The following is a 13,933-nucleotide window of genomic DNA, read 5'->3' as shown; positions in this document are numbered from 1 at the left end:
ATAGTCTTCAAACTCCTTCCAAGAAAAAATTGTTTTAGGTACAATTTCATTGACTAGCCTTATAAAAGGCAGAGATTTAAGGCATAATCCCTTCCCAGATCTACAGATATTGTAAAAGCCCCAACTCTCAACCACATATTCATTAGCACACAAATGAACTAAGTAAAACAAACTTCTTACTCTATGGCAACTCTTTCTAAAAGGTAACATGAGCAATAATTGACCAAGCAATACCTATGCCTACAGGGTCTGAGTGTTCAGGGGATATTTCAAAGTGTTGTAAAACTATTGTTACATAGCAGATTCTATTGTTGAAAATTATAAAAGCCAGAAATTAAGCCGGAGGGTAGGAAAAGTATCGGGTAAGTTTAGTTTCTCAAGTCCATTCTTCCCACTATTGCAGAACCTAATTTTTCCATTTAATATGCAGATATGCTTCGACACGTCTCAAAACTGAAAACTTCCCCTGCGTCCGTTTGTGAAATCTGGGGCCACTGTTTTCATCATTACCAAACATCTCTGAAAATTTCCCCATTCTATTCCCTCACTTCCATGCCCTCTAGGTAGACCTGCACTGCTCCATTTGTGTGGATGTCTTCAGGACGAAACAGAACAGGGGACATGTGCTCCAGTTACCCTCTTTCTCACACTCTGTGGATTGGGAGATACTTATTACTATTTTGAAAATGCATCCTCCTTTGCTTTATGAAGTTCTGACTTTCTTACTTTGCTGCCATTGTGTTGGCTTTGTTGGTGGGCACACATTTTGTTCCCCCATTTACTCGGCAGGGACTGCGGCGCTAGGTCTTTCCCCACATGTGTTATGACTTCAGTATTTTAGCATCTACACTCATGAACTTCATTGTGTTCCCATGGCTCTAACAATCCCTCAAATGTTGCATTTACTTCTCAACAGAGTTGAGTTCCTCATTTCTAACTGAAACTTCAGAAAAAAAAAAAACTATTCATTTTTCAGTCTTGTAGCGGCCAAAGCAGAGAGTCTTTGGCCCTATCCTTGGACTTCATTCCATTTAACTAAATATGTTTATTCTCGAACTCCAGTATGGCTTCCGAAAATTGAATAGTTTCATGGGATATTTTTACAGAGTTTTAGCAAACACAGTTTACAGCTCCTTTTGTGCCATTGTTAAAATCTGATAAAATTAGCTGAATCTCACAAGTGATGTAAAGAACAAATATGTTCTGGATACGACTATGATTAGAAATTCCAAACTGAATATTATCAAATCTAAATGTAGTAGCATTGTCAATTTATGATTTATTCCAGAATGTAACAAGAAAAAGTTATGACACATAAATAGAGGCTCAAATACCATTTTCTAATGTCCAAATTTCATTCTGTGCAAATACATAAAGCTCATATCTGATTTAAAATTATAGGTCAGGAAATTATTGCAGTTTTCCTCTTGAAAGGGTGGATTAGTACTCTTATACACTCATTTCACAATAAAATGGTCTTAGACTCTTTTACTCCCTGGTTAAAATTGTGTCTCCCTTTTTTTTTTCTCATTACACACTGAGTTTTTAAATGACACATTTGACATCATTTCTTTTTCCATATAAAGCCACCTTAAAGACATTCATTGCTATTCATGTGAGCATCGTCAATTCAGCCTCTAAATTCATGAAGCTCAAGAAAAAGTGAAGAGTCTCCTTGTCCAGATACAAGATAATTTAAATTATCTATGGCCATAACAGTAGACCAAGACTGGATCTCTCAACACATAGGTCCCAGTCAAGCAGTGGTGATTCACGCCTTTTATCCCAGCAATCCGGAAGCAGAAGAGGCATGCGGATCTCACTGAGTTTGAGGCCAGCCTGATCTACAAAAGCTAGTTCCAGGACAGGCACCAAAGCTACACAGAGAAATCCTGTCTCGAAAAAACAAACAAAAACAACAACCAAAAAAAACATAGGTTCCAGAAGCTATGCATTTGTGTGTGTTTGAAATATTTACTATTTTAATCTTTTTGCCTCAAATATTAAGTCATAGAAACTTCAGCAAATGCCCTTGAACAACATAAGAGTTTAGATCTCATAGAGCACAGATATGCAGATAGGATAGGTAGGTAGGTAGATAGATAGATAGATAGATAGATAGATAGATAGATAGATGTCCTACATGGTCAAGAAAATGAGTATAGATAATTAGTCAAAAAAGCAAATTTTCACTGTGAATGTTGGTATATGCATAGAATCTCAATAGTCAGGAGGCTTAAAGAGAGAGTGCCCGTTCAAGGCAGGCCTGGGCAACAGAGAGATTAATAATTGACTATTTGATTAATGATTGTAAAGTGCAAAAGTTAAAAAGACATTTGCTAACCTTAATAATTTTCTCTCTTAAGTCAGCATCCTATCATTTATTTTAGTATTTCCTATTACTCAGTGCTAACCATTTTTTATAACTGTCTTATTTCTTCTCTTCTTCTCCTCCTTCTTCTTATGATATTGGGGATGGAGCCTAGGGGTTCATGCAAATTAAACAAACCCTCAACATGGAGCTATATCCCCAGCCCTATTTTCACTCTGTTATTTTTAAAGACATGGTCTCACTAATTTTACAAAGCAAAAACTGAAAATTTATTTCTCCTGCCTTCGACTCTTGAGTGGCTGAGATTACAGGTCTGCACCACCAGGCCTGGCTTCCTGCTTCACTTATTTCATCATCAATATTCTAAAACTTCATAAAACAGTTATTCTTGCCCATCAGTATGTTCAGTCTACACTATAAAGCAAACAACTGATTTAGGAATCTGTATTGATTCTTTCAAAATGGCAATTTTCTTGGAATCCTCCCATAATATGATATGTTCAATAGTGTTCATTAAAAATAACCTTTAAAATTCCAAATGCTTTCAAAATATTTTCTTCAGAAGACACTCTTAACACTTAGGAACAGACAGAATCCTATAAAAAAAAAAAGTGATTTTCCTCTCCTGGCCCTCTGTTTTCACCTCCTTCTCCTCAGGATTTGCCTACAAACCAGTCTTGTTCTGTCCGTCTTTCTGGTGACTGCACCAGGAAGGAAAAGGATTTCCCCTTTGTTTCATTGTTGATAGACATTCTTTGACTCTACCCCCGAAAGCCCAACAGCATAAGAGGGCAGGGGGCGGCTCTCAGAACAAGAGCAGCTTGTTACTGCTTCAACTCCAGGGCCAGGGAGTTGCGTATTTTTATCACAGACCTGGGCATGTTTATGGAATTAATCTTTAACAGTCGCTGCAACCTCTTCTTTTTCTACTTCCGAAGTTTCAGTGACATTTTTGGAAGTGTATGAGTTTTCCCACTCGGCCTGGTTTCCTGATTTCATTTGCCATCTCTCCCCTGTTTTCCTTGATTTCTCTGCCTGCTTTTGTGGACATCTTTATTGTCCTTCCTTAAAGCATTTTCTCACCGGCATAGTTCTTGTCCCACGGCAATATTGAATTCTAGTCATATCCCAGGTAAACCGTCTCAGTGGAGGGGAGCTGTCTGGGGAGCAGGGAGGAAAGGCTGCAGAGAAGAACAGTCAGGACCCAAAAGAACAGGGCCCAACTCATGAAGGAATGCAGAAACAGGGAACAGTGACAAGGAAGGGCGATCAGGGTGTAGTATGTGAAATTTCCAAATAATCAATAAAACTTTTAGGTTAATAAAAATGATACGTGCTCTCAAATTCCCCGATGCTGTTAGAGGATGAAACCAGAGACACTGTGGAAACCTCCCTAATCAGCCTCTGTAGTCACCTGGTAACATTAATTCAGGCAGAGCACTAGTAGCACGGGTCTACAGATTGAATGTGAACAACAGCAGAAGGCACAGCCAAGCCGGTTTGAACCTCTTCATTTCACACTCTAGCAGAGAGCCAGTCCCTTCTCACTCCTTCCCCTCTGCGTCTTTTCACTGTTACACCACAAGAGAGTTTGAAGCTCTTACCCAGCACTCCAAAATCACCTTCCTTCTAAGTATCCTGGTGTCTACACTGCAGGATTCATGGACTTTTCTTACACAGGGGAGGATGGAAGGAGACTTTGAAGCCAGCCTGCAGGAGGATTTTGTCCTAATTAGGCCAACTGTGTTAACATAGCTCTGTTCAAGGAAGCCTCTGTTCCCACATCTGTCTTTGAACTGCAGATAAGAAAATGGTATGCCTCACAGAAAGCTTCAGATGCCACAGTACACGTAAAATGTTCAGCACAGTACTGGCATAGATCAGATGCTAGACAAATGAAAACCATCAGCAAGATCTCTGATCTTTCCTGCTGTTGGTTTGCTCTACCCACCTTCACCTGAGCAAGGTCTCTGCTGCTTATGAGAAACAGCAGTAAATTAGGAATCACCTTGGTGACTCACACCTACTACAAAAAAAATTTTTTTGAATAAAGCAATCAAGATTGATAGTTTATTAGTCATGTCAGGTAAAAGCACCTGTGGGGGTTAGTTAGCAATTACTATGAGTAACTTCTACGTCCCCTACCTAACGAGTTTTAATTTTCTAAAATACCACTGACCAACTATACTAGGTGAGCTCACAAGAATTATTTTTCCTTAAAGTCCCACCTGAGCAGGTGCATTGCACAGAAGACAAGAAGGAAAGAAACTAGTTAGAGAGCTTGGAGGGGCAGAGGGCGTGACCCTCTTAATCGTTCTTCACTTCCTTTTTTTTTTTTTTTTTTTTTAAGATGACTTGGCAACGTCCGCCACATCAGCGGCAGAAGCAGCGACGCCTCCTCAGTGGAACTGACTTGCAATAGCGAGCCTTCATACTGCTGCACTTTTGCGGCTTCTGTGGACATATTATCAACCGGTGGTTTTAGCTCCCAGTCTCCCAGGCTTGCCAAAGCGGTTAGAAGTCATTTGGAAAGCCTTTTAGCCGAATCTCTCTGATCTAGAAGGCCAGCTGGCTTCTCCTGAGGTACTTTCGAAATTTGCAGCGACCACTGATCCTGGTCCAGGTGCATGGGGAAGACGCTAAGGGTATAAAACCCAAACATTGAACCTGAAGACCCAGCGCAAAGTAGAAACTGAAAGTACCCTGCCTACTCTGCCGGCAGAGCCTACGGAAGTTATGGCAAAGTCAGAGCGCCTGGCCAGCGGGTGATGCATGCGGCCTCTCCTGGGATGGATGGACTAGGCGCGGCGTGGGTGAGAGGAGCCAGCTGCCGAGACTGTCCTGCCCAGTACCGGCGTGCGGCCACTCGGCGGATGACCGGGGTCCAGGGCGTGATTATGGGTGTTGAGAGCTCGCTCCTGCTGCAGTCCCAGTCATCATGACTACACCCACCTCCCGCAGACCATGTTCCATGGTAAGCGCTGCTCTCCGGTGCGCACGTAGGTGCGCCTAGCGCGCCGGGGACTCTGGGACACTCCGGGACGCGCAACCCGCCCCCGCACGTCCGGGAATAGCCCGGCCTTGCACTTTGGACCGGCTGGGAGCACGGCCTCTCCCATGGTCAACTACTACCCGCGCTGAGCTCAGTGGCCCAGAGACATTGGCACCTGGGCGTACAGCCCGGGGTAGGCGGGGAGGAGCCCTTCCTGACGCCGGCTTTCGATCCCCGGACCGAGACTCAGAGCAGGAGTCGCCCCGCGGTGGCCGCCTGCATCAGGTCTCAGTAGTCAGTGGCTAACAGTCACACTCTGTCCCTAGTCAGCGACATGCTCAAGCAGCCCTTCCCCGTTTCTTGACAGCGCAAAGTTACTCACAGGCTGCCTATGTTCAGGGAGTCCCTGGGCTCTGGTAGCTCACAACTTCATGCAGAATGAAAGAGTCGCTCCCGAGGATGCGCTTTTAAACCCTAAAGGACAGATCACTGGAAAACCCCCTCTTCTCCCCTCAGTAATTCTGGGAGTTTCCGACCCAGGCTGTATGTTGCGTTATTTGCTGGGAACACAAGTCCTGCGGCTGGGAATTGTAAAAAGCCGGATTCCCACCCCCCCCCTACATATTTGCTACGAAAGGGAGATAGGACTATAAGTATCTATGAGTACAAATTCTTAGCACCTTGATCAGTCTAACAGGTTTGCATTTGCTTGAAATAAGTAAGGACCTAAAATGGACAAAAGCAGAATTGACAGTGGCTGGAATCCACTTGTAGCTAGAACTAAAATAAATAAACAAATGCTGAAAAAAGCATAGATGAGAACAGAATGGAATGTGAGGAGAGAGGATCTACTCGAGGAAATGTTTTCCAGTAAATACTTCCTAGAACCTGCTAGGGTGCGGGAGCAGGGAGCCTGCCCAGTGCTCTTCCTTCCGAAGCTCTGTGTCGTTTTTTTCCAGGCCACTCCTTTGAGTCCTATTATTTTCCATCCTTTAGGTATTAGAGAACAAGGAACTGGGCATAATGGAGTAGTTGTCAGAAACCAAATAAGAGGTGTGGAGACCGGAGAGACTATGCAAGGAAGCATGGAAGTACTCTTGGTGAGGGTGCCGTCCCGTCCAGGAATTTAATTACAACCAGAAAGCGTGTCCCTGTTTCCTTTACAATGCCCCTGGTTCTGAAATCGCTTATTTTCACTCCTGACTTTAACCCTTGACTAACGTATGATCTGGGAAGATAAAAGGACAAAAGAAAGCAAAGGTGTATAATTTAAATATGGAGGCTTAATTTCCTGTCCACATTAGTCAAGCATCATAAGGTGTGAGTAAACAGAATATGAAAATGTTTAATTCTTGAGTTAAAGTGAGTGGATTTCTTCATTTTTGTTCCAAAATGCATCCCCTAGGAAGGAGCTTAAGCTCCATTTAGGCTGTGTGCTATGCTGGTCTTTCTTTCGAGCCTGCTTTTTTGGGCAGTAAGTAAATGAAGATTCACTATTTGACCTGCAGTTGTGCTGCCTCACTTAAGAATTTTATTATACATTTTATTTGCTAATAAAGTGAAATCATGAGAAACACAGAATGACTAGGAATGAGTAGGAAGCTTCAAGAGCTCTAAAGGAGAATTAGAAATTTCACATCACTGCGTATACATCTAAAATAAAAATGGAAAGTTCTTTCATAGAACCAGTGTGCATAGCCCACAGGGATGAAGTGTTTTTATCCTGATTCTTGACAAATAACTTTATTCTATGTCCAAATAGTTACTGTTTTCCTTGAAATGGAACCAGATGCTATAGTTTCAGAGCTTCATCAGGAAGTACCTTGGTGATGTTCATGCAGAAGAAAATGTTTTGTTTTTTGTTTTTTTTTTTTTTACTTCTTTTGACTATTTGTACATGCAGTTATAGGAAGTTCATTGAGTAGCTGAAAGCTGGATTCCCAGACAAGTCAACTTGAGCATGTCAGATGTGAATCCTGATTTCTCCTAGGAACACTATCTTGGGGAATTGTTTTCTGGGCTCCAGATTCTCCACTGTAAAATGTTAATGACCTGTTTGCATGAACATCACAAAGTGGCCGTAGAACTGAATTCTTTGTTTAAATAGACTTACAAAAGAACATTCAATGAACACTCCTTAAAGTGGATGGGAAAAGCCCCCAAGGCCTCAGCCTTAGACAAAGGATTGCAAGCATCCAGAAAATGCTGAGTGTGGGAGAAATTGTCTTCCCCATGGAAAAGCATGCCAACTGCTTATCCCAGTGGTCAGCCTGGAAAACATACACGCAAGTAAGATTATACAGACTGAGCAGGTAGTGTTTATGTTTTAGATAACAACAATGAGGAAAGTCATGAATTTGAAATAGAGTAAGGAATGGCATATAGAAAGGTTTGGGGTATGAAATGGATGGGAGAAATAAAATTATTTTGCAATCTCAAAAAATAAAAGTAACAATTAAGGAAACTGATAAATGACTGGATATGATGGACTGAAGAAGCCAATTTATTTATGTTCACTTTGACCTCATAACTTAAGCAGCTGGCGATCGAATGTATTATTTGGCTTACATTAAAAACCAACAAGAATTTTTCGACAGCTATCATTCTGGTTTAACCATATTCCCGACTGAAAACAAATTCTCCAGTTTCAAACCCTTCGGGAGATTTACAGACAATCCTACAAGCCAATGCATGTCTTGTATTGCTCCAGTTTGTCTTATCTGTGACCTAATGAGAAGTTCAGGCTTAGAAGTGTGCTATGAAAGAAAAAGAAGCAGGATATGGCAAATATTGAATTCCCATTGAGACAACAGTGTTAGAAACACCCTCACATCAGAAAATTCTTAATTTGTGCATGTATTTGGAAGAAACAACTGGAATTACAGAAGAAAGTACACACGATTGAGGATAGAGCCAGGAACCTATGAGATAGGCATCTTGGGCCCTTTTGTTTATGGAATTATGCCTGGGGCAATTTAAATGTGAAGGGTTTCTCTATTTGGATTATAGTATAGAATCTGAAAAGTTAAAGTGTTTGAGAGATGAGAGAGAAGAGAGATACATTAAGAGATCATTGAGAGTTTGAGATTAGGCATAGGAAGTTTAAATGCAATTCAGCAATTTAGTCAGTCATTTAGTCCATTGTCAGATCAAGATAAAACCCCCAATTATCTATATTTTAAAGACTCCATGGTCTGTGAATAGCTACCTTGCTTAATTGTTAGGATCTACAGGAAATGAATTGTATTTTAAGAATAGTTTTATAATTGAAATTTTCATGTAGCACACATGTGCAAAACGTATTCCACCAAACCAACACTGTAGAGCACTGACAAAATGCTGTCCAGTGAACTGTAAGTTCAGATGAAGTACAGTATTATTGAAAACTGGCTTCAAGAAGAAAACTGGTAATCTTATAAAGTAAAACAAAGTAACTTACTAAAGCACAGAAAATAGACCTTTGAAATAAGATTTAAATATAGATGCAAATTAATCTCTTTATTAATAACATCATCACACTCTTCTTTGAGTTCAAATGACATCCCCCATCTCTTTCCTCTGTCTATTCCTCCCAAAGCCTAAGTATTGGAAGCTTGTAAGGCCAAGGACGAAATAAACAGCATGTTGCTATAAAAACGTATATAGATATGATAAAATGTGTTAATAATTGATCAGTGTGTATCCTGGCTGGCAAAAGGTAATAGGAGAAGAGTAGATGTTTGATACTGTGGGGAAGTGGCTTTCAATCCGAATACCAGTGTGATAATATGCTATCAAGTGACTGTGGGCATTTTAAAATCAAATCCCAATGAAGTAGAAGACTCAGGTTAACATCTAATCTTAGCAACTGTTGTTTGTGTGCTACAAAAAGTAGGCTAACTTGAAGGTCTCTTGTTATATATAATAAAATATGTAGCATATACTTATATCTATACATATATAAATAGATTATCATTTGTGTTAGATACATAAGAAGGTAGATGATAGATAGATAGATAGATAGATAGATAGATAGATAGATAATAGATTTACCTAACAGCCCCTGGCTCAGTAGTCCAATTAAAAGCACCTAGGATCATAATCTTTGATCTGAAATGAATTATTTAGTGGAGAATTTTGAATAGATTTCATGTCCATTCCTGGATCATTTTTTGAGAGTATCAAGTATTAGTTTTATATAAATATGGGAAGCTATGAGTTATGGGGTTTTGAAATTAAAATATGATTACATCATTTTCCTTCTTCCCTTTTCCTCCCTCAATCTCTCCAATTTACCCCAATTACACTCCTTCGAATTCATGGCCTTATTTTCTTTGTTATTTCATTCACATACACACATATAGCGGAAGGAGGAGAGAGAGGGAGATGGAAGAGAAAGATATTTATAAATATGTAAATACAACCTGCTCATTCTGTATAATGTCACTTGTATATATAAGCTTTCAGGGCTAATGACTTTGTAATGGATAACCAATTCAGGGGTGTGGGCTTCTTACTGTACTTAGCATGCCTTAGTTGCCTGTAGTTCTTTGTCTATGGTTGAGGTTCTATGAGTTACCAAAACTTCTACCAAGCCCATTTTCTCTACTTGTAAAAAAAAAAAAATGAGTCACTTAGATTGTAATTTATGGTAAACACTTCTGACTTTTAAATATCATCGGACAATAGTATAATATATGACATATTTCTGGTGTACTTTACAGTCTTTAGGCTGATGTCAATGTCAGTTCCTTGGGTTTAGAGAAACATTGTTTAGACAAATAGAGAAGCTTCACATATAATGCTGAGCACTACATGTTATAATGCTAATTTGATTTTGCATGGTAAGTATGTCATTAACCCAACCAAGTTTATGGAACTATGAAAGCAAGATGTGCAGACACATGAATAAATAGGTTGCCTTTAATGTTTTTAGGTGCCACCTGGTTTGCATCTTAATTATTTACCCCAGGTGATTTGAAATTTCATTCGTTTTGATTGGACAGTTGACTCTAATTGTCAAGTCTTACAAAAAGCAATCATAAACCATCAGCTGAGAAGGCATGAGTCTATTGCTTGAGATATTCTTACCATGAAAAGAATTAAGAGAGAGCATTCTTGAACAGAATCTAAGTCTTTGTGAAAATATATGTGTAAACATAATAAAATATGGAGAAGATCAGAGTTTGGGGAAGGTAAAGCTCTCAAAGATTCATCATTACAAATAATGAACCACCATAGTGCAGAAGCAAAGAGGTACCCCCCACATCACTTCCTCCAGAGAAGAACTGGATTTGCCTTTGTGAGGGCTATGTTCTGTATAAATAAGCATTCATATGACATCTTTCATGTATTTTAAATAATGTGTGACTTTTCAGCATGTTTGCTACAAATCCAACTGACGAAACTGTCACACTCTCCCCTACTGAATATCTTTCAGAAGTCTTTGATTTCCCTTGTCAGAAAATTTTATATATATATATATATATATATATATATATATAGAGAGAGAGAGAGAGAGAGAGAGAGAGAGAAGTGGGGGAGGGAGGAGATGTTTATGTAAATTTTTTTCATTTTACATACCAATCCCATTTCCCCATCCCTTTGCTTCTTCTGCCCCCTTCTTCCTCCCCATCCCACCCTACATCCACTCCTCAAAGGGGGTAAGGCTTCCCTTGGGGACCCAACAAAGACTGTCATACCAAGTTGGAGCAGACCCAAGTTCCTCCCTCCTGCATCAAGGCTCAGCAAGGTATCTCACCATAGGGAATAGGCTCCAAAAAGGCAGTTCATAAACCCTGGGTAAGTCCTGGTCCCACCACCAGAGTCCCCCCCTTACCCGCCCCACAACAATCCAAGCCATATAACTGTAACCCCATTCATAGGGCCTAGTTTGGTCCCATACATGATCCCCAGCTATTGGTCCAGGGTCCATGAGCTTCTGCTAGCTCGGGTTAGCTGTCTCTGTTTCATTTTTATAGATCTTTCTGTACTATGTGAGAATTGAGATGTATGTTTAAAATTATTAGATATAGGTGTTCATTACAACGGTAAAACACAACCTCGTATAACATGTTGTGGCATCTACCTTGGGCTCATTAACTGTTGGGTGCAGTTTCTTTTAGATATATCTTTGGAATTCCTCCCCTGATCCTTGTTCTGTTGCCTGTCACATCATCGGACTGCCACATTCAAGATAAAGAAGGTAAAGCATATGAGAGTGTGCTGATGGTCAGCATCGATGAATTGGTACGTGCTTGTTTTGTTTCCTTGCATTCTCACCTTCTGGGCAATGTGAATATGCTTTTTGTTATTTAGTCCTATAATCAGAGACACACTGTGATTCTTGACCAGGAAGGAGGTGAGTAGCGGCAATCATGCCCATATTTCAGCTTTTCAAACTTGATTATTTTTCTTAGAAGTGTGAGTCAAATTCTTCCTTGTAATGTATAAGATGCCTAGTGTCATCTACATATTTTATTTGGTGAGGCCTATGAATTCCCATCTTTAAGAGCGAGTCTTTTATACATTAGCATAAGTTGACACACCACCCGATTGTGTATTTCTTTGGTTTATTTCATCAGAGTTTTTACCTTTCTCCATACAAATCATATCCATAATCAGTAGACTTCTATGGAAATATTCCATACTATAGCAGGATTCTAAATAACGCTGGCTTTCATTTCAACTTGCATGTATTTATTGCTGGTATATATACAGACTTTTGTTTTTTGTAAGTAAACCTTGTGTCTTGCAATCTTTTTAGAATCACTACTTTGTTGCAGGACTTTGTTGCTGATGGCATTTCTTTGTGGTCTTCACATAGACAATACAGTAAAAGTTATCATGTAAGGTTGATTTAATCAGTAGACTTACCTTTTTAGTCAAACTGAAGTCTTATGTGGCAAACAAAGCCATTCCCTAGTGTTCAAAACACAGAAGACATTGTTGAAGGTCTTCTTTAATATCCCTGCTACATACAGTGAAGTGGACTAGTACCTTGGAAAACTGTTTTGCCTCTGGAAGAGGTAGAGAAAATGCAAAGTGGTTAATGAATACTGGGACATAAAGTTCTATGTTGTTTGCCAACTGACAGGAAGTGAAAGCATACCCACCACTCAGTACTTTCTATGTTTTCTATTTCATGATATTGGGAAATTGAATACTTTAAATGTTGCTTCTAAATTGATCTTTTTCACCAAGATGATATACATGTGATTCAATTGTATTACCTGTGCACAGAAATAAATAGTATTATTTCAACAGCAGTCAACAAGTAAAGGTGTATATGCAAAAAATGTAAAGAGAGGGGACTGAGGGAAGAAACTGTTGTAAATTTAACAGAGGAGGTTTATTTAACCAAGTCATGGCACATCTTTTTCTGAAAATATACAGTAGGTTATCTCAACACATTCAACCAGAAACCAGAGCAAGAGCAATGATGTTACTCCTGGTGGCAAGGCATGGCTACTCTTATGAAGATGGACTGAGAAGGCATGGGAGAAATCTCAGTAGGTCCAACTAAGTAATGGCATGGCAGTGTGATCCTAAAGATGTTTTTGTTAATCTGAGGAAAAGAGAAGAGAAAGTCACCACGAATTGCTACTGCAGAGACTGCAGAGCAGATTTAGTCACTGAGAGCATGGTAAAGGCTTGACAGACCTCAGTAGATTTTGTTCTGAAGGAGACCTCATCAGTGCTAGAGTATATAAAATGCTTGCTGTGATCTGTTGTTCTTCCTCAGCAAAATCACTTAATGTTTAGGATTCTCAAAAAAGAAAGATGTTCTTATCACATTTCTTTTTGGTAATATTTATCTGCATGTGTCTGTATGAGAGTGAAGTAAGTGCCTCTGAGTGCTTACAGAGATCAGATGGGGTATTGTGTCCCCTGAAGCTGGAGTTAGAGGTGACTGTAAGCCACACAAATTCCAGTCCTCTAAAGATCAGGCAGTCTTCTTCACTGTTAAGCTGTCTATTTATTTTACTTCACATTTCTTCAATTGCTAGTTACAAAAAAGTTTTGCATGTTTAAATTATTATTGGCGAGGGAGTGTAGAGAGATGACTTAAGGGTTCAGAACACCGGCTGCTCTTCCAGAATGCCTCTGGTTTGATTCCCAGCACTCACATGGCTATCAATCATCTGTAACTCTAGTTCCCCAGGATTGTAGCATTCAGGAGGCAGAGGCAGGTGAATCTGAGTTTGAGCCTACCCTGGTCCACAGAGTGTATTCCAGGATAGCCAGAGCTACACAGAAACCTTTCTTAAAGATAGATAGATAGATAGATAGATAGATAGATAGATAGATAGATAATAGATAGATGATAGATAGATAGATGATAGATAGATAGATGAGAGATAGATAGATAGATGATAGATAGATAGATAGATGATAGATAGATAATAGATAGATGATAGATAGATAATAGATAGATGATAGATAGATAGATAGATAGATAGATATATAGATAGATAGATAATAGATAGATGATAGATAGATAGATGATAGCTAGATAGATGATAGATAGATAGATAGATAGATAGATGATAGATAGATAGATAGATAGATAGATAGATAATAGATAGATAGATAGATAGATAGATAGATGATAGATAGATAGAGAGATA

The 13,933-nt window shown here is 39.4% G+C and overlaps 1 protein-coding gene and 1 long non-coding RNA gene across 4 annotated transcripts in view; one reads left to right on the top strand and one right to left on the bottom strand.

The window, feature by feature from the left end:
* Nucleotides 1–13,933, bottom strand: part of LOC121458463 — a 69,240-nt gene that overhangs the window by 29,935 nt on the left and 25,372 nt on the right. For all 3 annotated transcript variants that reach the window (XR_005975842.1, XR_005975844.1, XR_005975843.1), the window contains exons 3-4: nucleotides 12,419–12,535; nucleotides 12,180–12,322 (exon numbers count right to left, since the gene is read on the bottom strand). This is a non-coding gene — a long non-coding RNA (uncharacterized LOC121458463). The remainder of the gene's footprint in view (nucleotides 1–12,179; nucleotides 12,323–12,418; nucleotides 12,536–13,933) is intronic.
* Nucleotides 4,516–13,933, top strand: part of Il7 (interleukin 7) — a 39,209-nt gene continuing 29,791 nt past the window's right edge. Inside the window, exons 1-2 of the mRNA XM_041667774.1 lie at nucleotides 4,516–5,306; nucleotides 11,419–11,552. Of these exons, the coding sequence (XP_041523708.1) occupies nucleotides 5,297–5,306; nucleotides 11,419–11,552 (144 nt within the window). The 5' untranslated portion in view covers nucleotides 4,516–5,296. The remainder of the gene's footprint in view (nucleotides 5,307–11,418; nucleotides 11,553–13,933) is intronic.

The sequence above is a fragment of the Microtus oregoni genome, unplaced genomic scaffold, assembly GCF_018167655.1.
Source record: "Microtus oregoni isolate MIOR12 unplaced genomic scaffold, Mior012 000017F_ref0000208, whole genome shotgun sequence".
Lineage (NCBI taxonomy): Eukaryota > Metazoa > Chordata > Mammalia > Rodentia > Cricetidae > Microtus > Microtus oregoni.
Note: the sequence above shows the minus strand (reverse complement) of the source record. Positions and strands in the feature narration are given on the sequence as shown.